General features: G+C 52.0%; 1 protein-coding gene and 1 long non-coding RNA gene across 2 annotated transcripts; one reads left to right on the top strand and one right to left on the bottom strand.

The window, feature by feature from the left end:
- Nucleotides 1-1435: 1435 nt before the first annotated feature.
- Nucleotides 1436-20452, top strand: Igfbp5 (insulin like growth factor binding protein 5). Its single transcript, XM_003462071.4, has 4 exons — nt 1436-2552; nt 13890-14119; nt 14785-14904; nt 16016-20452. Exons 1-4 carry the CDS (start codon nt 2219-2221, stop codon nt 16145-16147), a joined length of 816 nt encoding a protein of 271 aa, XP_003462119.1. The 5' UTR covers nt 1436-2218; the 3' UTR covers nt 16148-20452.
- On the bottom strand, nt 4007-6080 carry LOC106029192 (uncharacterized). Its single transcript, XR_001202861.3, has 3 exons — nt 5952-6080; nt 4755-5593; nt 4007-4193 (listed from the first exon to the last, which is right to left on the bottom strand). It is a non-coding gene; the product is annotated as an uncharacterized LOC106029192 (long non-coding RNA).
- Nucleotides 20453-25356: the final 4904 nt, after the last annotated feature.

Below are 25356 nucleotides of genomic sequence, written 5' to 3'. Positions count from 1 at the left end.
TTTTTTGAAAGCAGTCCTCCAGAAAGAATTCTTATCATAGATAAGGGTGCAGTCTAGTGGCAAACTTTATGAAATGCAGCCCCTTCTCTAAAAGAAAGCTACAGCACTTCACAGGGAGGAGAGAATATGTAAAAGGGGCAACAGCAGCCCAGTGGCAAGTACTCCAAGGGCCAGTGCCAACTGGTCATTTCTTTGGGAGCTGCCGAAGCCATCCATAACTCACTTATCATGTCAATTCAGAAAGAAATGGAGAAGTGCCACTCTTCTTTCAAAGCTTTAGTTTTCTTCCATTTGACTAAAGCAAGAAGAGGTTAGTACTGCCCCAGCAGCCTGTCTGAGGTTTCAGGTGGCCTGATAAGAAGTCCCAGTGAGAATCTGTTCAGAACAGGCTTGTGGGCCTGTCATCTCATATGCCCGAGACGTGCCTGCTGGCACCCATTAACCTCAGGACAAGGTCCCCCCCGGTCTGGCACCTATTCCCTCCAGGAGCAGCCCTGCCAGGAGCAGCTCTTTTAAAACAAAGTGGTGCTCCGAACCGCAGAGCATCTAAAACTCAACACGAGGACACCCTGGGATACCAGGCAGCTTCCAGACTGAGCATTTCCTTCAGAATGGGGGTCTCTTCTTCAACTGACTGCTCCCATCAATGCTGATGGATGAATGTCCCTTCCTGAAGTACACACACACACACACACACACACACACACACACACACACACGAGAAGAAGGAGGGGTGCATCCCTGGCCAACAACGTGGCCACTTCTTGGCCATATGACCAAAGCTCACCCACCAGCAACAAAAATGCTTTTAATTAAATTCCCTTTCTGAGACTCTTTTAGGGCAGGGCAGTTTTCCTTCTTTTTCAGTTTCTTTTTACTTCACTATCCCTCATCGGCTATGGTAGACTGCCACCCTCCCAGATACACACACACACACACACACACACACACACACACACACACACCTTAGATGGTAACTTAGGTATTCGCAGACTGTCCTCTTGGAAGCTTGGAGAGAGTTTCTCGGGCATAGTATATATCCAGTTGTCTAATAAGAAAATGTGTCCCCCACTCCACCCCAGCCTGTGTCTCGGCTAGTTCAGGGCCAGAGGGAGGGAGGCCTAGGCAGTCGGGTTCACCCAGCGAGGAGGAATTCTCTGCTGCTTGCCCCTCCACCTCCTCCCCCTCTCGCAGCAGCCCCCAGCCTGTCCTCCAGCCCCTCTTTACATTCCAGGAGGAGGAGGGCGCTGTTCCGAGAGCGACGGGAGCCCCCGTGTGTCTCGAAGGCCTCTCCCCGCCCCCATCCCGTGTGAGTCTGTGCTGCAAAGCTCCTTGGCATCCTCGCCTGGGTTGGGTGTTGGGGAGCTCAAATTGCAGCTACAAACTGGCCTGCGGCCAGGGGCCGTCTATTTAAAAGCGCCTGCTCGACCGGAGCCCGCAGTCTCTTTGGAAACTTCTGCCGAGGGAAAAGAGCTAGGAAAGAGCCGCAAAGCCCTGTGGGCTTTTTCCTCTTTTGCTCCTTTGCTTACTCCCTTCTCGCTGCACCCTTCTCCGGACTTCACGCGAATTTCGAAGAAGTGGTGGCAGAGGGGGAGAAAAAGGGGTGTTAGAGTTTGGGGTGTGGGGGGCCTTTTTCTTTTCTCTTCTTTTTTTTTTTTTTTTTTATTTCACTATTTCAACGTTTTCTGCCACCCTCTCGGCTGCAGTGAACGCCTCTTACCTGGTCCGCGGCAGCCTAGCGCCGCTGGCAGCTGAGGGTTAGAAAACAGCGGGGTGTCTTAGATTTTAAGCAAAATTTTTGAAGACAAACCCATTTTTGCCCACCCCACCCCCGCCACTCCGTTCTCCACGGCCTCCGAGCTCATTATTTCGGTGGTTGCTTTGGGGTGAACAATTTTGTGGCTTCCTCCTCTTGCAGCTCTGACCAGATCCCTTGGGGAGGTTCTCCGCCCTCGGCTCACTCCGCGTGCACCTGGCGCGCCTCTTTTTTCCCCCAACCTGTTGCAAGTCTTTAATCCTTGTAATAGGGACTTGCTAGCAGGCACCTGAATCCTCCTCTCCCTACATTTTGCAGTTGTCTAGGGGAGGGCACCTGCTCTACCTGCCGGAGATTTAAAAAGCAAAAAAAAAAAAAAATCTCCAGGCGCCCTCTCGGCTCGTTTCTTCCCGCATTCTCGCTCTCCTGCCCCGCCCCAAGGTAAACGGAGACTCGGAGAAGATGGTGCTCACCACGGTCCTCCTGCTGCTGGCCGCCTATGCGGGGCCGGCCCAGGGCCTGGGCTCCTTAGTGCACTGCGAGCCCTGCGACGAGAAAGCTCTCTCCATGTGTCCCCCCAGCCCTCTGGGCTGCGAGCTGGTCAAGGAACCCGGCTGCGGCTGCTGCATGACTTGCGCTCTGGCCGAGGGGCAGACTTGCGGCGTCTACACAGAGCGCTGCGCCCTGGGGTTGCGCTGCCTCCCTCGGCAGGGCGAGGAGAAGCCACTGCACGCCCTGCTGCACGGCCGCGGGGTTTGCCTCAACGAAAAGAACTACCGCGAGCAAGCCAAGATCGGTGAGCGCGCTCAGTGTGCCAGCGACACGGCGCACGGGCGGGGGACACGGGACGGGTTGGCCCCGCGCGCTTTGCGCAGCAAGTGGCTCGAGCCTGGTGTATCCTGGGAGTAGTCGGGTGGGTCGTTGCCCCTCGGACTTGGAGCCCTGGCAGATCCTGCTTCCCTGGGCTGCTGTCTAGCCCTGACTATCCCAGTTTTTGCTCCATCTCCTCACCCCTGTCTCCACCGGACCCTCCCCCACCGGAATACTGGAGCTGAGCTCCGATTTGGTCTCAAGGTCCGAATGCCCTGGTACCCGGTGTCCAGGCGGAAAGAGTGTATGTTGCATTATCAATTAACTCCCTCCTCCCCCTACCCACCCTCATGCGCTTTATTTCTGAACTTGAAAAATACCTCTTTTGTTAAAATACTGCTTTAATTAAGGCCTGAAGAGAGAGGCGTTACCCATCTTCTGGGTTAATTCCATCTTTGTCCCTCCCAGTCCCCCAGCCGCCCCTCCCCCACCCCAACCTCGGGACCTGTCCACCTCACTATCTCGCGCGCGAGCGCGCGCGTGCGCGCATATACACACACACTTCTTTGGTAGGTGACGCCTGTGGGGTGGGGGCCTTTAGGCCCCTCTCACATGCACACGCGTTGCTTTTGACTGTATATGGTTGATTGCGGTAGATCATAAAACATGTTAAACTGCAAAATGCCATTTCTCCTGCTTAGGAAGGAAAAGAATACAGTCCTTAGGGAGCGCGGGAGCAGGGGGGGGAATGAACAGGAAGGAAGGTTTCAGTGTTCTGTGCCGGGTGGCTCCTCCTTGAATCTAATGCTTTTTTCTGTCCTCGATCCAAATTTTACCTAGGATGAAGGGTAGACGTAGGGTGGGCAGCGAGGAGGGATGTAGATATGGACATCTGCGACTTCCCGGCCAATGCTGATGGCCCGCATCCCTGCACACGTCCCCCACTCCACTCCAAACCACCCTGGCCTCCAACCCCACCCTCGGCCCATCTCAAACCAGATCGTGAGTGGGTGTGGCTCAAATGCAAGAGGGGCCCTAGAAACACGGAATGTAAAATTCAAGGGCAGAGACAGAAAAGCCACGCACCCGGAGCCTCCTCCCACTTGCCCCGCCCCCGCTTGCCCCGCCCCCGCTTCGGGCGCCAGGCGTCTAGAGTTTAAATGATTGACAGAACTCCTTGTTCAATCAGAACAGTTCTGCCTGCTTATGCGGGTTTTCTTTTTGGAGTTCTCTGAAAAAAAAAAAAATTCTGTGTGTCTACGTGTGTGCGTGTGTGTGTGTGTGTGTGTGCGTGTGCGCATAAAATTCTTTGAAGTTTACAAGCGATACACAAAAATCTGAATTACCGATTCTCTCCTAAGGTGTTAAAACTTAGCTATTGTTTGTTTGGTGTAGGTTCTTACTGGAACAAGGCCCTTTCCCCCCAACACTCTCAATTGCTCACGAGCACCCCAATTTGAGTTTTATTAAATGCAAGCTGCACACACAGTCGCCTAACTTTGCGTGTTTGCCAGTCTGCAGAAGAGCACACCAGGGTGCAGCCCCTGGCCCGCGAACAGCAGCTTTTGACCGTCACAGGCTCTGGCCCCTCGGCCTTCCCACAGGTAGTCCTCCAACCGGTTGCAGCCTGAAAAGGAGGAGAGGGGGGGAGAACTTGGCGAGCTCCGAAAGCCGCCGCGACCGAATGGCAGGGTCATTTTTTAAGATCTTGCCTGTGGAAAGGTACGGGTTTATTACCCGTTCTGGAAGCTAGAGCTCCGGTAACAATCCACTCGCATCAAAAATATGCAAGTGTGGGGCCGGGGATTTAGCTCAGCGACATAAACACCTGCCTTGCAAGTGTGTGGTTGTGGGTTCGATCCCCGGTACCAAAAAAAAAAAAAAAAAAAAAAAAAAAAATGTGCAAGTGACTGAGCCGCAGCACCCAGCCTCACATTTATTTTCCTGATGGCGAGCTGTAGTAGTCACTGGCAGTGTGCGCGCAGCGCGCACACACACACACAGGCTGGGACAGTAAAACGGAGTGCACACTCCTTATTCAACCTGTCGCCGTGTGCACGCGCACACACTTTTGTCCCTTTAGAATTCTCTACAGTCCCCTTCCCGACCCCCACCTTCGAGGTGCCTTTGGGCGGGCCAGAAGCACCTCCTCTCTGGCCCCGCCCCAGCCCCAGCCCTGCACGCCTACCCTACTCCGCCTAAGGCAGGTGCCCGGCGGGCTGCAGTTGCGGGTTGGCGGCTCTCCATCGCGGCCCAGGCTGACGCCTTCCTGCTGGCCAGACTGGGTGGGAGACAGTCCCTAAAAAGTTGGAGGTGGCACAGAAAGTTTTTAAGTAGGAAATGCACAGCGAGAGAGAACAGTGTCCTTTTTCTGGCCCTGTAGACAAAATTCCTGTGCCCCAGCCCACCTCCCCCACCACCCCAATCAGAGCACTCTGTGTGTGTTTCTCCCTCTCTAACGGTTGCAAGAGAGATGTTTGTGTATGTGCGTGTGATATATTAATGTATTACATGATTATGTATAACACAACCAAAAGTATATATTATATAGGTCTATATTATGTATATTTTTAAAACCCCTTCCCCCCCAAAGAGTGCATTTTGGGAATCAGCGGCAGGGAATGCAGGAGTGAGGTAGGTGGCTGGCAGCCAGAGCTTCCAGGAGCGAGGAGCTGGGAGGCAGAGACTGCTGTTTTGCTGGCATGTTGCTGAGCAACTGGAAGGAGGGTTGCAGAGGAAGCCAGTGCTGCGAGCGCAACTGGCCCTGCGTTTTTTTCTGCCAGGTTCAGAGATAGATCTAGAAACAGAAGGTGGTAAGTGGAGGTGTGGAGAGACCGGAGCTCTTCACGGGGTCAGGTTCAGTAATACGGGGCTGGCTGAGCCACTGGGGTCCAGGAAGGTCCAGACTTGACTGTGAGGCTGCTGGGCAGGGGTCCTGTAGCTTCATGGGCTGGAACCTGGCACACTTGGCGGGGCCTGTGACACCGCGGGGGGGGGGGCAGTTGGTTCTGTGTTTCAGTTCTTTCACTGAGAAAGAAGAGGCAAAACGAGTCAGAAAATATTCTTTTGGGAAAGAAAGAAGAAAAAACACATTACCTACATGAAAATGAATTCAGCCTTTGCTGTTTTGAGTGCTTGGCCTCCATTACCTTGGCTCCAGCGCCAAGCCTGTTTCAAATGCCATGCTGAAGTCCAGTTCCAAGTTAGGTTTATTGGCCATATTTATGTCTGGGTTGAACAAGATCATGGAAAACTGAGGGGCCAGATTCCTTTCCCACCCGCACTCCCTCCCTTTGAAATGAGTCTTTGAGAGGCTGGCTGTGCCCAAGCCAACCAAAACGGGGTGGGAAGACAAGTGAGGGTGCTCTGGCTTGGCTCCTCTTACCTTTGCCCCCATCTTTCCCCTCTTTCTGCTGTGTCAGCTCAGACGGGAAGAGTAAGCACAGCTGGCCCTGCGAGAGAGCTCATGTTCTTTCCATTTCTCTTTTTTCTCTTCGGTCTCTCCCTCCTCCCTTTCCCCTCCCCTTCCCTCCCTCCTCCCCTTTCCCCTCCTCTTCCCTCCCTCCTCCCCTTTCCCCTCCTCTTCCCTCCCTCCTCTCCTTGCCCTACTCTAAGGCATTCCCCCAGGGCTTGAGTTTTAAATCTGAACAGCTGTGAGTTAGTCCTGGGGCTTGAGCTGGCTTTGAGTAGGCAGGTGGGCCTGCAGCTGCAGAGGGAGGGCCGGGCTGACCCTGGAGCCAGAGGTCACTGAGAGGGTTAGAGCAAAGGGCATGGGAGCAGGGATCTCTGCAGAAGCCCTGGTCCCTTCCAGTATGAGGAGGAAGCTGAAGCCATTAGGAAGCCAGGGAAGATTTGTTAGGAGTTTTTACTTTGTAGCTGAATCACACTTATGAAGCTTTGAGATGTTTAACGTGTGTACCAAAATTTTGGGGAAGGCACCCCCTTCTCCAGAGCCACTGAATTCAAGACACAAGAACTCTGTCAACAAGATGGTCCTGACAAGGACCAGATGGAACAGAAGGAAGAGACCAGAAAAGGGTTGCCAGGAGAGAGAAATAGGCCAGTGGGAGGGGTTTTATTTAGTTTTAGCTTTGTGCCTTTACCATAGTTGGTCCAAAAGTTGCAATTCTTGGGGCTGGGGGTTTAGCTCAGCGGCATAAGCACCTGCCTTGCAAGCAGGCGGTCGTGAGTTTGATCCCCTGTACCGATAAAAATGAAAAAGACAAAAAAAAAAAAAAAAGTTGCAATTCTCAGAGGCCATCCTCAAATTCTATTCAAAGCAACAAGATAGTATTTTTGGAGAAATAAATAGGCAGATAAGCAAGGAAACCAGTATGTGTTTCTGCCTTGCACAACATCCGAAGAAGCCCTCTCTTGTTTCTGGTTCCATTCCTTCCCATGATTTCTGTTATGATAGCATTTCTTTCTTCTTCAGTTTTTAAAATATAAATCCAGGGAAGTAACTAGAAATTTCTGTGAGAGTGGCCTTTCCTGCTTGGCCAAACAGCTTAGCACTCCCTAACATCTCTCCAGGAATTCTCTGGATATTAGCCAAAGAATGTTGCAGCTAGGACGCTGCATGAGGACGCTGGCATCCAGGGTAGGAAGTGCCTTGCCTAAAATAAGGGGTACAGGGCAGGATTAGTGGCAGAGACGGGACTCAAGTTCAGCTGTCCTCTGGGAGTCCTAGGGTTCCCCCATTATTCCTGGTCACTAGTCACTCCCTGGGACTCTCACCTGGCCTGATCTAACTAGCAAACAGGCTGTTGGCCAATTTCTATCTGCCTTTGGTGAGGGTGGTAAAGTCAAAATAAGAGTCCCCCTCCACTTGGGGGTTTCTCTGTTTTAGAGGCAGGAGAAAGAGCAAGACCAAAACTGGACCTGCAGTGCCATCTTAGCCTCACACTTGCTCTGTCCTTGGCCCTGCACAGTCTCACAGACAGAGCTGGCCTGGACCATTAGTTTGTAAGAGAACTGAGGCTGGGAATGGGTGAGAAACAGAGTTTAGCCAAGGCAGGGGGGGTCTCCTTCTCAGTTCTTTGGAACAGTGCACCCAACTGAAATATAATTTTTAAGTGAGCAATTCACATTTTTTTAAAAAGATAAGAAACAGGTAAAATTAATTTTTTAAATATTTAACTCAAAATATCCAAAAATATTATCTTTCAACATGTACTCAAACAATTATGATGAGACGCTTTTCTTTCTTTCTTTCTCTCTTTCTCATTAAGCCCTTGGAATCAGTCCAGTATGTATTTTACACTTGTAACACATCTCAATTTGGACACTAAAGTTCCACTGGAAATGCTTGATCTAATTTGAGTTTCATAAGATTTGCAGGAGAGAAGATAGATTCACATACTTTAGTTGTTCCGAAGGTCTTTAAAAGTTTGCAAATAACCAATTCAAGTATTTTTTTAAATTGAGTTTTCAGTTGAACTGAATATATTTCACATGTCCAGTAGTCACAGAAGCTAGTGGCCACCTAACTGGACACCTAACTGGACAGCAAAGATGGCACCAACAAGCTTCTCCCCCCACCTGAGAAGGGAATCTTTGTCCCCACTCTCACCAGTGGTCCCTAGATCAATAAAACTGAGTTTCCTCTGTCTCTGACCTCCAAGACTCCCTTTGTTTTAACCCTGGTAAAGCTGCTCTGCTTGGTGGATTCAGGAATAAGCACTATATTCTCTCTGCTGCCCCCTTCTGGTCATCTAGGACTTTCGCAATGCTCAGAATGGGTCCAGGTTGGAAACTTGGACCAGTCTGAAATGGTTGTTTGATGTGTCTATGAGAAACAGACATTTCTACTGTTTGTTCCTCCTTCCTCAACACGCAGAGAAGCCTGGCTGGACATGCTCATTTTGGAAGTCTTCCACATGTACATCTTTCCTATGTGCACGTTTATCACCAACTGCCTCTTAGGGACCAACAAATCCTCACCAGTGTCATAGCCCTGAGTCCTAGTCTGGCTTCAGACCAAAAAAAAATGGGGAGTGTTTTTATACCTCTAGCTCCTGAACAGTGGGACTTGTGGGACCTCGGGCTTCTACTATCCAGGACATCCCCCATCTTGACTTCTGCCACAAATACACTACGGGGGAAGAGGGTGTTGGGTTAGCTTTTCTTACTCCATCTTTAGGAGCAATGCAGCATGAAGGAGCAGGATGGGACAAAGGGAAAAACTGCCAGCTGAGTTCTGTAAGTAGAAACTACTGGGCGGGGGGGGGGGTGCTGTACAAAGTCCTCCTCACTTAGAATTGACAAGCAGACTCCCTGGGGACAAGAGGACAGTTGTCACTCTGTCTGGCAGCATTTTGTGCAGTCCAGGGAGCCTCAGATCTTGTGGTCTCCAAGTAGATATCTATCAGCCAGGCCCTCAAGAATCAAATTTTAGTTGACTAGAGCTAGATAGGTGAGAGACACCAGAGGCTTACAAGGCAGAGACCTGTGCTGAGTTAATTAGCATATATTGACTCATTCAATCCTCCTGATAGCCCTAGAGAGAAGGGACTTATCATCCTTCCCATAACTCTGATGAGAAAACCAAAACAAAGAGAGAGGAAGAAGACATTTGAGTTCAGGTTAATCTGCACCAGGGTACCCCAGCTCTTGACTGCAAGTGTGTATCTGTTGCATTGTATGACGCTTTTATCTCCCTGATCAGGATGAAGGGATTACAGTCCTTCCTCAGCCAACCTTGCTATTGATTTAAGAGACCTGACCACCCCCACCATCCATTTAACTTGAATGTGAGTGGGGGCTGTGAGCAGCCCTGTTGGATAGGCCTGCAGCCCCCACCATGCCACGAACAGACCCTCGGAGTCTTCTCGACTTCCTGTAGTATGGTTTTCCTGGCTCCTTATTGCAAGGGCAAGTATTCTTTGGGAGGACAGCTGTTTGGGTTTGTTTTTCTCTTGGAAGGTCAGTGCTCATTTCTTTACCATCTCATAATTCTGGATAAAAAGAGGCCAGAACTCTCCCGTTTGTTACATGAGCACGGAGGGAAAAAAAAACCAGTGTCTTTGGAGAAAGGCTGGGGCCAGGCAGATGCCGGTCAAGGCTGGGAGGGGTAGGAGGGGATGTTGCAAACCCCCCACCAAGGCTCCACAGTCCTGCATCCTTTCTCTTTATGCAAAGATAGGAACACACAGTGTAATTGAGTTAATTAGCATCTACAGCTGGGAAACAGGCTTCAGGAGACTGAGACATGGCTTACATTGTTTTAAACAGTGAGCAGCCAGTCTCCCATTCTCCCATAGCCTTCTGTTGCTGCAAAGGCAGGAGGCTGCACATTGGCTGGGAAACAGAGCAAGGCAGGGAGGGGGACTGTGGAGCATCTAGCCTGGCCTTACTATTTTCATCTGTACCCGAGTATGGGTCAGTGCCCTCGGCCAGTGCTGTCCAGTAGAACTTTCTGTGATGATGAAAGTGTTCTATATCTGCACTGTCCAGCACAGTAGCCACCACAGTAGTCTCATGTGTCTACATGAGACGATGGGGCACTTGAATGTGGCAAGACCAGCTGAGGACTCAGTTTTTCATCGTATTTGATACTCACTGACTTAAGTAGCTATGTCACAGCCTAAAGACAAAGAAAAGCCCAGCAGACCCAGAGCATCTGCCTCTTTCCCACCTTCACACTTCTCATCTGCCTGTTTCCCTGTGCCTCTCTGCAGCAGGGCAATCATGCTTCAAGGCAAGGGCACGAGTGAGGTGGCTTCTCCAGGTGTCCCCTGAGCTCTGACTTGCCCCGGCGTATTACTGTACTATAGAAATGCTTCCCTTTGCTGCTTGGGCAGATTCATGCCTCTGCTCATGAATCATGGCCAGATTCACTCGTGCATTTAAAGGTTATTGATTGAATATATCCACCGGGGAGACAAAGATAAATACCAAAGCTCTGTGCTTAAGAATGTGGCTGTTTAAATTCCAGAAAAGGAGCTAGGATGAGAGCCAGAGAAAACCCAGCTCCCCTTTTCATTCCTTATAGGGAGACTCTGGGTACCCCATCCTGTCCTCTAGCTAGAAAGAGACTAGAGAATCCCCCCCCCCACCCACCCACCCACCCACGGAGCTGGCCTGGCAGAGCCCCGTCCTCTTCCTAGGCTGTGGATTCTAAGTAAGCCTCAGTTCCTTCAGCTGCCATAAATCAAGTCGCTACATCTGGGCCACCTAGTTTTCTTTTATGTTTGATTATGAGGTCAAGGTAGAGCAGATAATAAACCCCAGCCGGGGACCAGGTTTTTCATGGCAGGACCAAGAGCCCTGTAGTGAAAGGTCAGATTCAAGGAGCACCTGGTCCCCTTCCAGACCCACTGGATTCTATGGGAAACGAAGCCAGGTTGGAATGCTTGCAGCTGCTGGTAAAGCTCTGACCCCCACCAGAGGGCAGCAGCAGCCCTAGGCAGGTTGGGGGAGGTGGACGAGCTGGGACCTGATACGGGCAGCGGTGCTGTGTGCAGGGCCGCCCACACTGGGATCCGCTGGGTGCGCAGCTGCACCTGCCCTCAGTTCGCTAGAACCTGGAAAATGACAGAGTTCTCAGGTGCTCGTGATATCATGGGGAGATGCCAGTGTGCCCGTGTGTGCCTCTGCGGGTGCTGCTGTACACTGCGAGGGGGCGCCAGCAAGTGAGACATCGGGTCGCTGGTTGGAGGGACTGTGACTAAGAATCTCAGTAGACCCAGAACCCTTGATATCCCAGTGACTGGGTAAGGTGACCGCTGCTTCCCTTGCTTAGTCATTGGATAAAATCATAGACTCAAAGGGAACCGCACAGCTTCCAGAAGAGAAGGATACTGATTACTCCACCCTTCCCATTTCCTGCGGTGCTCTCCCGTCTATAGACACAGTGACACATGAAATGTGCTTCTGGTGCCTCCTGGATAATTTTCCAGGACGTCATACACAAATGAGCTTTGTCCTGCCTTCCTCCCCCACCCGCCCGCCTCCCTTCTCCACTCTCCCCACGCGTGTGTCCGCCTTCCTTACACTTTAAATGCATGCTGTGGAGATACACAAGCTGAGGGAAAGAACTAGAGGAATAATCCGAGAAGCAGGAGAAGGAACCACTCAAATTCCGGATTTTATTTATGTATTTCCGGGTTTTAAACTTGCTAACAACCCCTAGAAATGAGCCTGGTTGTGTGGGCGTCAGTCTCCCTCGCCATCTGCTGGCTCCCGGAGGTATTGACAGGAAGTCCTCCTGTAAAGCCCCCCAGCTCCTTTCCCACACCTCACTGTCCCCAGATACCTAAGTGATAGGCCCCACCTGGGAAAGTAGAACCAACCAACAACTGGGGGCGCATCCAAACTTTCAGTTTGCCCGTCTGGAGCAACCAAAGAGCCCACAAACTCTGGGAGTGGGGAGATACCGGCCCTCAGAACCCCCACCTTGTTGAGGCCATGAACTGGCAAAAGTGTTTTAAATTCTTTACAGAATTCCTTTGCTTTCTGGTCCTTTGTTCTTTAAGAGCCAGAGAGCACACCATTGAGATAGATTGTACACTTGTTTCTGCCTGGACACAGTGGAATGAACTGTGTCCCTCAAAGGACTTCTGGGAGCTGGTTCAGTCAGCTACAGCAGGCCCCGGCTTCCAGGGCTCTCTCCTTAAAGAGAACATTCCCAGTAGCCCAGCTGAATGAGACTCCTGAACCATCTCTGGCTTTCCAAGATGGGCTAGAGCAGACCCCTGATGTTACACATGTATTTACTAAAGTTTACCCAGGGATAGTCTCAACTGGAGAAGGGACTTGGCCAAGCACCCCCAGGGTACCCTCTGGCTTTCAGTGACAGGTGTCTCCTGCCATCCCCCAGGCAACAGTTTCCCACTGCTTTTTGAGGGCTGGGATGCCTGACAGGGCCCGAAGAGTCTGAACCTACTGCCTCACAGTGAGGTGGCCCAGCCAGTCATGGTTAGCTCCCCCTCCAGGACCAAGCCCCAGGTTGGGGCCTGTTACTAGACGATGGGGCCCTAGCCTTTCCCTTTCCACAGAGTGGCCCCAAACCAACTCTGCTCCTGCCTGCATCCCTACCCCCCATCTAACCTGCACCATAAGCAAGGAAAGTTGGTTTAGTGCAAGACATGATGCTTAATTCCTAGAACCTGGGGCTGGGGATTTAGCTCAGCGGCATAAGCACCTGCCTTGCAAGCAGGCAGGCGGTTGTGAGTTCGATCCCTGGTACTGATAAAAAAACAAAAAATTCCTAGAACCTGCATTCCGCCTCCACACCTGGGAGACTCAGCCTGGGACAGGTCATCACAGGGCGCTGTGATAGCATGGAGGCATGGCACTGGGGAAAGAGCGTGTGAAGCCAAGTGCCTGGCTATCAGCATTCCTAAGTGTCCCAGGGATAATGGAATGGGATTTTACTTCACCCCATTTTCGTTACTTGGGTGTCACTCTAATCTGTCCTCTTCTCTGAGTATTTGAAAACAGGGCAGTGATGTCAGGGCCTCCTGTCCCCAGCTGCCCCTGGTCTCATCAGGGACAACCTGCCTATACCACGCCCACCCAGGAACAGCAACGTAAGGTTCCCCACTCTGGGTCTAAAGCTGGGGGTCAGGGGGCTGAGAAGAGGAAACCTATGAGAAGAGAATTGACTGAAAATCGTGAACCGAGAATGGCCAGGCAGGTGGAATTAACTAACCAACAAATACGTGAACAAAATTCTACTTCTCTAAAGGTCGTAAGTCAGCTAAGTATAGACTGTCACCAAGTCTCTCCTATATATAACTGCTGCTACTTCGGCCAGCTGTCGGCCTCTCTTAGGCTGGAGCTGAGTAATGTCCCGGTCTCCCAGGGCCTGGAGCACAAAGCCAGCTCTGAGCTGAGGCAGGCAGCAAGGTCTCTGGATGCCATCTGGCTCCACATCATTCCCCCTCCAGGCCACAAGTCAGGCTCTTCTTGTCTCCTGTAAGGACTCTGTCTGCTGTCTCTCTGTCTCCGGTCCTTGTCTCCTGTAAGGACTGTCTGCTGCATCTCAATGCCCTACAGTTCCAAAAGCATGAAGCTCTCACCAGAGGAACAGACTTGGTCATTCTTGTCCCTGCCCAAGCTTCTTGTTTCCCCATTTGCCTGCATCTCCAGCTCTGCACATCTCAAACCACCCTCCACTGCCCCTCATACACCGCATGTGTCAGCAGGACACTGTTAAGCTTCCTCTTCTCTAGTCTAGACCCACTGAGCAGAGCCTCTTCTTGCCCTAAAATGACCCACTCTGCTGGACGCCAGGAAGGAGAGCCCCCATCTACCTCATCCTTTATTACTCCCTTCACCCCAGGCCTGGAAACTGACCCCCAACCTCGTCTCCCTGCAGAGAAAGACTCCAGTGAACATGAGGAGCCGACTACCTCCGAGGTGACCGAAGAGACCTACGCCCCAAAGATCTTCCGGCCCAAGCACACCCGCCTCTCCGAGCTGAAGGCTGAGGCCGTGAAGAAGGATCGCAGGAAGAAGCTGACCCAGTCCAAGTTCGTGGGGGGAACCGAGAACACTGCCCACCCTCGGGTCACTTCCGCTTCTGAGATGAGACAGGAATCTGAGCAGGTCAGTCTTGGGGATTGTTGGCCCCTCTCTCCCTCGGCTGCCATGCCACCATTTGACCTTTCCCTGCTTCCGTGTGGGTGTCTGGGGCTGCAGGAGATTCACAGGCCAGACCTAACAAGGCCCAGTGGCTTACTGGGGTGCTCAGTTCAGGAAGGATAATTTCTGGGACTCACATTTATCAGGACTAAGAGCTTGTCCCGGTGAGTGAGTGTGGAGGCAGGAGTCACTCGGGAGTGCCTGCCTGCCACCCATGTGACCCCCGGGGCTGTGTCCAGCCCTAGTGGAGGCTGAATATTCTCCTAGAACACCCAGAGACGGCAGACTGAGAGGAACTGCTCAGCAGGACTGAAAAGCTACAGGGAGACTCTGTGCCTGGTCCAACGCAGACTTTTAGTACACCCCAGGGACACGGAAGAGAGGAAAGGTCTTTAAAAGCAGCTGATTAGAACTAAAGATGGTGGGCCGGGGATCTAGCGCAGCGGCTCAGCACCCACCTGGCAAGCATGAGGTCATAAGTTTGATCTCAGGACCAAAAAAAAAAAAAAAAAAAAAACTAACCTAACTAGTACAGTGACTTTAGACCCCACACCTGGATCATACATCTGTACATCAGGGTGGTTCTCTCTGGGATTCTGCCATGCCTCTCATCCCTCCTGTCCACACAGGGCCCCTGCCGCAGACACGTGGAAGCTTCCCTGCAGGAGTTCAAAGCGAGCCCACGCATGGTGCCCCGTGCCGTGTACCTGCCCAACTGTGACCGCAAAGGATTCTACAAGAGAAAGCAGGTACGTTCCCCCGTGTGGCCTCCCAGGCTCAGGCACATCCTGGCACCTACCAGGAAACCGCTGTCTCCCACAAGCGGCTGAGAGTTCCACCCTCAGTGAGGTAGTGTTTCCCCAACCTCCAAGGTCCATTCGCACACTGAAATTGTCATTGTCCTTGTGTGCTCTTGTTGTAAATTTCAGCTTCTCACTAATCCCTCTTCTCTATATGAATTCATCAGAGGAAACGTTACAGTATCCCTCAGATCACGTGTTGTCTGTGTTCCTTGAATCCCTTTCTGCTACACACACACACATACACACGTGTGCACACACACAAATGCATACATGTATATGAACACACATATCCATGCACACACACATAAACATGCACACAGAGACTCTAAAGCCTCTTCCCTCTCTGTACCAGTTGAAATCAGTTCATGTCCCTTTGCAGCCAGGCTACCCTTAAAGTACCACCCCACTTTCTGACTGTTTATTGTCACATAACCAGCAGTGCTTAGGCTTTTGGCTGAGGTGGACTCTGAGGGTTTTGCATTTCTTCCAAGTTCCCAGAAGACCCTGATGTGGCCTAAAGGGAGCCCCTACCTATGTCAGCAATGAAGAGCCAGGCGACACCGAGGTCCATCTTGGTTGTGCCACGGGCTCGCTGTGTCCCCTGGGTTTAGTTGTGGAACGTATCTGTGCCTCCCACTTCTCCTGGGGAGGGGACACTGGCAGTCCCCACAGCACTTGATCAGGAGTAGGTGAGCCCACCGTGGAGCTCTAGGATAGCTCCTGCCGTGTGGGAAGGGCTAAGAGGTGCCTGGCACATGAGAAAGCTGTGACAGTCCCTCCTACCACAATAGGCTAGTGCCATTAGCACATGTAAGAGATGGGCCTCCTGCCTTGAGTATCCCTGCAGGACCCCAGGCCAGGCAACACAGCAAAGAGGTGGCCAAGGGCAGGCTGTCTAAAGCAGCTCTGTTCTCTAGGACTCCAGGACTGCCAAGGTTGGGGATAGCGGCCCCCAACCCCCTGGGGATAAGTGCTTGTCTTGGTAGGGAAGAGGCAGGGCAGACAGGCCAGGCCTCGGTGCAGCGTCCTCACTGTCCCTTGCTCCCCTACACCTCAGTGCAAGCCTTCCCGTGGCCGCAAACGTGGCATCTGCTGGTGCGTGGACAAGTACGGGATGAAGCTGCCAGGCATGGAGTACGTCGACGGGGACTTTCAGTGCCACACCTTCGACAGCAGCAACGTTGAGTGACGCGTCCCCTCCCCCCGCCCCCCCACTCCCGCCCCAATTCCAGCCATCGCCTCCCTCCACCCCAGGACGCCACTCATTTCATCTCATTTAAGGGAAAATATATATGACATATATTTGAGGAAACTGAGGACCTCGGAATCTCTAGCAAGGGCTCCACTTTGAAAATGGCAGCAACAGAGGTGCAAGCAGAGAAGGAGACACCCCTCCTCCCCTTGAAAATGGTTTTCTTTCTGAGGCAAGTTGGATGAACAGAGAAGAGAAAAGAAGATGAGCAGGAGGGAGGGAAGGGAAGAACGTGCAGAAGAAAGCGAACGATGGGCAGGATTACCAGACGGAAGGGAGGTGTGTGGGCCGAAGGACAGGGCAGGAACCAGGCCTGGGTCTGTCCCCGAAGTCCAGCCCCAGCTGAGGCTAGGGAGAGGTTGGGGCACTAGGTCCAACAGGGGGCGTTTCCATGACACCCTTGAGTTTTCTTACTTTGGATTGGTCAGGGGGAGAAAGGAAAAGATACAATGTGTCAGTGCCTCTCTCATCTGTCTCTTCCTCTGGCCACAGGGTGGACAACTTGACCCCACCCCTCCTCTCCTCTTATGCCAGTGGGGTGTCATTTCTCCCCCAAATTTATAAAGACTAAAATGCATTCCATTCCTCTGAAAATAAGCCAAATTCATAATCGAGTGAAATTAGGCAGACTTTCCTAAGAAGACCCGTAAATATTAAACTTGTATGCGTAGTGCGCTCCTCTGAGACGTGAACACACCCCACACTAGAAAGACTCATCCTTCCAGTGAGCAGAAGCGTGACATGTCATTCATCTCCCAACTAGCACAGCAGCCTTGTGGAGGAGGATAGGCTGAAAAAACAAAATAAAAAAAAAAAAAAAAATTGGGCTTGTATCTATCTGCAAGCCTCCCTATATAGGCATATCAATCTATTTTCTTTTTGTCTTTTTTTTGCTTGCTTTCTTTCAAAAGTTTGCATTACCTCTTCAAAGTAGTTCTACGGGGGCACTGAGAGCTTCCTCATTCTGGGAAAACCACATTCTCTGCTATAACTCAACACATGAGCTTTGCTGCCTCTAGTTGAGGCTTTCCCAGGAGCTGAGAACTCAGCCCTTTGCAGGCCCAGCACTGGATTTTTAATAATGTCCCGTGTGTGTTCACACAGGGCCACCAAGCTGGGCTGCCGCCAGCACTCAGTGCTGTGTGCCCGCTCGACCCAGCTCATCCCGTTTCAGAACATAACTGCTGCTGGGCACTGCACCAGGCAAGCCCCGCAGGTCTAATTTGACCACTGGTCCTGCCCCAGCCTGATGGCTTTCATCCGGACAGCTCCGCAATTCTGCAGAGCAAGAGAGAGGCTGACATGAGAGTTGGCAAAGAGGGAGATGGTGGAAAAATGGTTTCAAAAGAGGAAAGCAATCAGTGGAGCAGCGGGCCGAGGGCTGGAGGATCAGAAAAGCAACAGAGCGGAGGGGAAGCCAAGACAACTTTCTGTGGCTTCCCTCTACCACAGCCTTCTGGGGTTCAAGAGAAAGGAGAGAGGAAAATGGGGGTACAGAAAGGAGCTCAGTCCAGGCCACAGGGCCAGGCAAGGGGAATAATTTTAGACGAGTTTTAGACTGGAGAAGCCAGCAAGAACAAGAACCAGTAGACTGGCCTCAAAGGGACAAGAGGATGTGCTCACCTTCAGCCCACCATGCGGCACCAAAGCCAAAGGGTCCTAAAGTTCATTGCCTGTTCTGGCCAGTTCATGCTTCCTCCCTGGGCTGGAGGAGGAAGACAGGCCCGGGAGGACCTGGGAACAGAAGCGTCAAGGGTGCTGTCATTTGGCAGCAGGAGTCTGATTGACTCCCTCTCTGTGCTGACTTCCTCAACCCAAGGGTGACCTTGGGACTGTCCTCTAAGATTGAAGATACCCTGCTGGGAAAGGGCACTCGGGCGCTAGGCAAGAAGACCCTTTGTTGCTGTGGAAACACTACTTTCCACTCTCTTGATAGCATGACTCGGTGGAGACCAACTCCAACACCAAACTTGAGGCACGAAGAGGGACAACAGAGTGACAAGAATCAAGGAATCAAAACGCCTTGCTATGACAGCTGGGGACGCTCCCTGCTCCCCGGACAGGACAGCTGACCCGGCATGGGAGAGTTGGTTGATCTTCGTGAAACAAAAGGCCCGATGGCAATGAAGCAGGAGGACTTGCAGGATCTGCAAGCCAGCGCGCTGCAGCTCTCTGCACAAGTGTCCCCAAGCCCCCAGCTCACACTTCTCTGTGTCCTAGGCCAGTATTCTAAACCTTCCTCTGCCGTTCTTCTGTTGCATCTTGAGCAGTCAGCTAACTGGGAGCTGCCAAAAAGATACTGGGGTGCCATCCCCCTAAGAAAAGCCTGAGCCAGGAACTGCCTCCCCCCACCCCTCCAGGCATGGACCTGACCCCTGAAAGGGCTCTCTCTCTCTCCCTCACTGTTTACTGGACCTTGACCTGGCCTCAGCCCTCACCCGGGGCGTTTGCTGTCAGCCACAGGTGGAAGATGGTGGTCTGGCTTCACCTGCTGCAGGACTCTTCAGGCTGCCCCAAGTTCCTGGCTACTAACCCACACTCTCCACGCTTGCGGAAGGTGGGCGTGGGCAGCTGACCTCTCCTAGAGAAAGCTGGACCTTTGTGGATGGATGGGACTAAACCTCCCAAATGAGAGGTCTGATTGAGCCCACGGTGGGGAGATGATTGGGAGGGGCAAGAAGCCACCGTCCCCCCAGCAGCAGGCAGAAAAGTGGGCTTGCAATGGGGTGAGCAGCAGGCACGCTGGCTCCAGCCGGGCCTTCAGCTCCCCTAGAGGCCTCAGAGGCGGGGGCATCTATGGCTGTACCTGCCCCCGCCCCTCCCCTCAGGAGGCCTCCCCTCACTCCTTTGACTCATCCCTCATTCTGCAGTAGAAAAGATACCTCTGTCTTCCCTCACTACCCCAGGTAACTGCGGGAGGCCCCGCCAGGACTGAGCCTCCTCCGCAGCCCGCCCTGACCACCAGGAAAACAGGGCACCTGGACAGGAAGAGACTCAAATGTTTCTCTGACAGCCAGGCCTAGACAGACAGGCCTGGGGACACCAGCCCCACATAGGCAAGGAAGGGCGGCCCTCTATGGTCACCCCTCTTCTCCCCTGGCCCCTTCTTCTCATCACCTCCTCTGTCTCCATGGTAACCCTGCAGGGCTCCCCTCCTCCCACCACCAGGTCCTCAACAACACGGGAGCTGTCAGGGCAACTGCCATGCCTCCCCAGACCTTTGCAGGGCCACACCCCTCTCCATCTATCAACTCAGAACCCTAGAGGGCTCCAGTTCCCAATTCAGACTTGAGAGGGGAGTGGGCCAGAGAGGAGACCCTTTAGTCTCAGAGAGGAACCACTGGCTTCTGAGAAAGGAGGTGTTTGGAGACAAGGGAATGAACAGGATTTCACCAACCAGCAACCTGGGTGTTGTACTGTCTTTATTTTTAAAACCACTAAAGTGCAAGAATTATTTTGCACTGTTTCTCCACTTATTTTTGTTTTGTTTTGGGGGTTTTTGGCCTTTTTTTCTTTTAGGTTATAGTTTCTTTGTTAAAACGTACTTTCTTGGTTTTCTAATGGTTTTCTAATGGAGTAGACAGATCAGCCACTTCACAGACTCTGGCTCCTCTCCTAAATCCTTCCCGATGGAGAAAGGCAAGTCGGGGGGGACAGAGGGGAAGGGCACCCCGGCCACCCTGCTCTCCGGTCCCTGGTCACCAGCCTCAGCCCCACCTCCGCCGCCACCACCACGACACGTAGCCCACGTGGATAGTACAGTTTCCAGACAAGATTCCCTCAGATTCCGAGTTGCCTACCGGTTGTTTCTGGTGTTTTGTTTTTGTTTTTGTTTTAAAGACAGCAATAACCACCGCACATATTACTGTAGTCTTTATTAGTGTTACATAACGCCATACCATAGCTCTGTTCTCTCCTCGTTTTTGTTTTCAACTTAAAAAAAAAAAAAAGCTCATCTTTACTGGTGAAAAGGATGGAAAAATAAACCAACAAACAAAGCAGTTTGTGGAAAAAAAAAAAGCTGGGAAAAAAATCACCTGAATGCGGAAGAGCTCGCTCCTGTTTAGTATTTTGTACTTAAGGAAATAAAAAGAAAAAAAAAAAAAACCCAGAGGATCTCACGTTTTATTAAAAAGTGAAGATTGCTGTATACTATTTATTCAACTTATAATTTATGTTACTCCTTGATCTTTGTCTTTTGTCATGGCAAAGCATTTATTTAATAAAGTTATGCATCAGCCAGCCTGCGTGGGCTTCCTCCGGGGACACAGGGCAAGTAAGCCGGGGCACCCAGGACTTCCTCAGGCCACCAGGGGAAGAGGAAAGGACCCAAGTGAGGTCAGAGCCCAGCGTTTCTTCCCTCCAGAGGCAAACGGAGGTGGCCACTTCTCACAGAGAGCTGTCCACTATTCATTCAGACCGGCCACTTCCAGTCCCTGACCTGCTGGGCCACCCTTCCAGAGGGCACAGCCTGACAGGGCTGCTGAGTGAATGGAGTCAAAATCCTAGGACTGTCAAGCCCTGGACACATGTAATGACCATTACGATTACTGTCACCTCAGCTGTCATTAAATACAGTGGTCTTCACCCATCCCTTAATGATGAGGAATCTCGTCCCCTTAGAGAGGAGGTGAAGAAAGGCATTTCTAGAATGTTCCCCAGGTTCCTATTCTAGTGCCTTGGAAGCTCTTCCTTCCTGCAAACCTTCAACCAGAGTGGATTCTATTTCCAGCTCCTACCCAGCCCCCTTTGCCGTTGTGCCCAGTGAAGGGAAAGCTAATGACCCTCAGCCTGCAGTCACAGGCTCCTACCTTCTGCCTCAGTCTCCCTGTGGTGCTCCTCCTTCCTCAGCCCTTTCTTCCCCAGGCCTTTCTCTGTGTTCTTTGTGGGTTCTTCATTACAGAGCCTAGTGCAGAAATACCACCCTGTAAGCACGGCCCTGCTGGCACCACAGGCCTCCCAGGCCATCAGCATAGCCGGGGAGATGCAAACGGTGGCATCACTGCTCTGCCCAGCTCAACAATGAGGCCCCTAGGGAGCCCTGGTGTCCCGATCTCGGAGTCATGTGACAAGTGAACTCACAGGGCACCCCTGCCTGCCGGGGGCTTGGCCCTTCTCAAGACACACATTCTTCTGGGGTGGCTCAAATTCTCCAGGTTCCCTCCAGTTCACAGTAACTGGTGCAGCCCAAGAGGTGCATGTGACTCAGATGCCCAGTCACCAGCCCCTGCCTCCAGTGCCTACCAGTGAAGGTAAAGACAGAGTATGAGTGCGGCAGTGGCATGTGCAGGGAGGGGACAGAGTCAGAGAACAGGAAAAGGAACCCCCAAAAGGCTCGCCACGCTATGCCCTGGACGTCTCTCTCGTGTCTCCATTGGAGATGCTCACCCAGCCGCGGCCTATACTGTATACACACCTGGAGGGGGTGTGAAGAAGGATTCTTCTCCTAGAGACTTCTTTTCTGGGGCTGTCAACCTCCAGGCTTCACAAGCCTAGCCTACCCCACCAGTCCCCCCATTCATCTCCTGTCTCCTGCCTTCCCCACCCTCATCTCCAGCTCCTGAGCACAACCCAAAGCCATTTAGCAATCTGCCTCTGGGCACTCTATCCCCCAGACAGCACCAGGAACTCCAGGGGACAACTAGGTGGCTTAGGGACCACAGGATCTGCCTGCGGTCAGGGCCTGGGATCTGCTGGCCCCCACCCTGCTGACACTTCTCAGCTCTCTTGGCCTTTGTCTCCAACCACCTGCAGAATCCGCTGAGCCTTGGGACTCGTGGGTTCCATATCCAAAGCTCTGCCAATCCCACTCCTCTAGTATTCTACCACTACACAGAAAAATGGGGCAGACACTTCAAGTCAGATTTTAGTCAGTCTTTGGTTTCTCCTGTTTTGCTTCTCAACCCATAAGCCTTTGCAAAGCTCCACCCTCAGCCTCTGCTTCTCTGGGGCTCCCCTGCCCAGCAGCACTTTAGTCCTGTGTAAGCCTCACCTTCCAACATGCCCTCTGCTGACCAGCACTGCTGAGTCCTTCTGAGCAAAGATCCCATGTGCCGACATCACTGACGGCCCAGGCTCTGGAGTCTCCAACCTGCCCAAAGGGCAGGATCCCTCCTTCCTCCAACCCAGCCCAACTTTCTCTGCACTGCAGAGGAAAGGAGTGACAGAGGTGAAGAAAGACAGAGGGACAGAGGTCAACAGTGGCTTCTAGACAGAAGTGATGGGACTCACTCATGAGCTGAATGTCAGGAGAGGGATGAGGAGAAGCCAAAGGACATCTTCTCCACCCGCCACGCTGTGGAACTCAAAGTGTCCACCAATGAACTCATCCTGTAAGCTCAGGTACTTTGGCCTCTCTTACCATTGTATCTTACAGCTTACAAAGTTCAACCTCAACGATGGCAAAATTTCCACATGACGTCTTCCCTCAAACCATCCTTTTTTCTCTTGTCCCCCTTTTTCCTGTGTCCTCTTCCCCTTTACCCTATTTTCACTCCTGTCTCGGACAATGGCGCCATTGTTCACCAAGTTGTCCAAGTCAGGCATCAGTCCTGACTCGTCACTGAAGCCCATACCAAGAAGCCACCAAATCCTAGGATCAGAGACCTTACTGACAACCTGACCCTCCCCGACTTCAGGCCTTGCTCATGTCTCGCTGCAGAGCTGCAAATGCTCCAGCTGGGGCGCCCCACCTCACCCCTCCCTTTGTACCCTGCTCTCCATACTAGACAGGTACATAGAAGATACGTAGACAGATAGGTAGATGAGATAAGATAGATAGATAGATAGATAGATAGATAGATAGATAGATAGATGATAGACAGAGATAGATTATGTGTGAACCATAGGGTGCTGGAGATTGAGCCCAGGGCCTCACGCATGTTAAGCAAGTGCTCTACCACTGAGTTACATCCTCAATCATTTTTTAATCCTATTTTATCTTACCTTACCTTATTTTGAGATAGAATCTAGCTAAGTTACCCAGGCCAGTCTCTAATTGGCAATTCTCCTGCCTCAGCCTCTCAAGTAGGTGGCATTACGGGGGTGTGCCATAATACCCCGCCTTGTTGCAGCTCACTGTCCAAACTCAACCCAGCCGTGCTCATCCCAGGCCTAAATCCCTTCCTTGGTGCCTACCAGCTCTGGGTACACAGTTCCAATTCGTGCTAAAGAGCTCCTTTCTGGGTTCCTCTTCAGCCTGGTCCCACTTCCGGTCTTTAACCGCGTAGAGGTCGCCAGGTTTCCTGCGCACCTCAGGACTGAAGGTTTGCACACGTTCCCTGTCTGGACCCATCATCTAACCCCCACCCCACAGCACACCGAACGTTTCCCTCAGACCTGCCTGTGCTTTACACGGTCGTCTTCCAGCACCAACATGCCTTGTAATTGCTCTATGCGCCCCCTAGAGGGCGTGGTGCGCCTCACGTGCTGCTTGTCCTGGATTTTAACTGTTTTCCTTCGTGGTAGGATCAGCCTTGAAAGGCAAAGGCCACCGATCTTTCATCTTCGCATCCAAATGCCTGTCACCTGAGCCCAGGACGCTGAAAAGTTACATTTCAGCAGCATCGAGATTTCATATTCGCAAAGAACTGACCCCGATGTTTAAAAATGAGGCTAGGGGCTGGGGATTTAGCTCAGCGGCATAAGCGCCTGCCTTGCAAGCAGGCGGTCGTGAGTTCAATCCCCAGTACCGATAAGAATGAAAAAGACAAAAAAAAAAAAAAAAAAAAAAAAAAAAAAATGAGGCTAATGAGATTTACAGGGGTTATAAATGTGTTCAAAATCACAAAGCTCTCAAGTAGTAAATTTCAGACATATTTAACAGATCGAGCAACTGCAGCGGGACTCTCCACATCTGGAGGTTGGGAGACAAGGCCGAGCCTCCTGGGCCGGTACCCGCGGAGGCGCGCAGGGCCCCAGGCTTGTACTGTTTTATGTCACTGTCTCGAAATTCTCATCATTTCTGAACAAGGGGCTCCGCGTTTTCATTTTGCCCTGGCCCTTTTGTATCAAGTCACCAACCCTACAGAAGAATCACATGGTACAAGGGACACAGCTCAGGAGGACAGTGCCCGCCTGGCAAGCACAAGGTCCTGAGTTCAATTCCTAGTACCAAAAAAATAATAATCACATGGGAGAGACACTTGAGTGAAGATTCGGTCCCTCTCTTAAGAGGCAGCCCCAGGAGCCTCTCTCCAGTTGTGTGAGTTCTTGGGCCCTCTCTCAGACGCCCTGTACCAGGGTCTGCTGCTGACAACCAGACTCCAAAGTTAGTCAGTGTGTGTCCCTTGCTTATAATCTCAGCCAGTTGCGAGGCCGAAGCAGCAGGATTGTAAGTTCTAGGCTGGCCTGGAAACATTAGCAGGAGCTTGTCTCACAATAAAAAATAACAGTGCTGGCCTAGCATGGTAAGGAAGGACGGACAGAGGGACGGAGAGAAACCCAGGGTCCAAGGTAAACTCAGCTGCAGTTCCCATATGCCACCACAAGGCGGCAGTACAGCCTCAGTGTTGGAAATTGTCAGGCTTCAATTTGAGAAGCCCAGTCGGCTCCAGGTAAGGCATCTGTGGGCTGCAGAGACTCTCGCTCTATCCAGCTTTGTGCCTATGCAGGCTCAATTACAGCTCTAGATCCCACGACCCATCAGGTGGTGCGGTCCTGAAGTCAGATCCACCACGAAGGCGCCACCACACCCCAGATGCCTCTTCTTCCCACAGGCATAGCAGAGTCCATGGCATCTCAGGAGCCCAGTGTGAAATGTTCTGGAAAAGACCTGTGCCAGGTGGCAGCCTTGGCCCCATGAGACTCCAGACCACCAGGTACAGCGCCCAAGTACTCTGCAGTCTCACAGGTCCCCACCCTGTCCTTTAGGCCGGAAGCATTCCCATAGCCAGAGGAAAAACTGGCTGGGGACAGGGATGACACAGCTGGCAATGACGGTGAGAGGCAGCAGGTCCTGACCCGAAGGTCCCATCCCTGGCTCTGCGTCACAATGCCTTAGGAAAGGGAGCGTCCACCCCTGCCTGGGCTGCCCTGCACCAGTTAACCAGAGCGCAGAGGGAGCTCTGGAGCTTTAGCCACAGCTGGGCATCCTGGGCCCAGCCCATCAGCCCCTGTACAGTCGCTGAGGAAACCAGGATGATCCA

The sequence above is a fragment of the Cavia porcellus genome, unplaced genomic scaffold (genome assembly GCF_034190915.1).
Source record: "Cavia porcellus strain 051 isolate PalLab524CR breed Dunkin Hartley unplaced genomic scaffold, mCavPor4.1 scaffold_26, whole genome shotgun sequence".
Classification (NCBI taxonomy): domain Eukaryota; kingdom Metazoa; phylum Chordata; class Mammalia; order Rodentia; family Caviidae; genus Cavia; species Cavia porcellus.
Note: the sequence above shows the minus strand (reverse complement) of the source record. Positions and strands in the feature narration are given on the sequence as shown.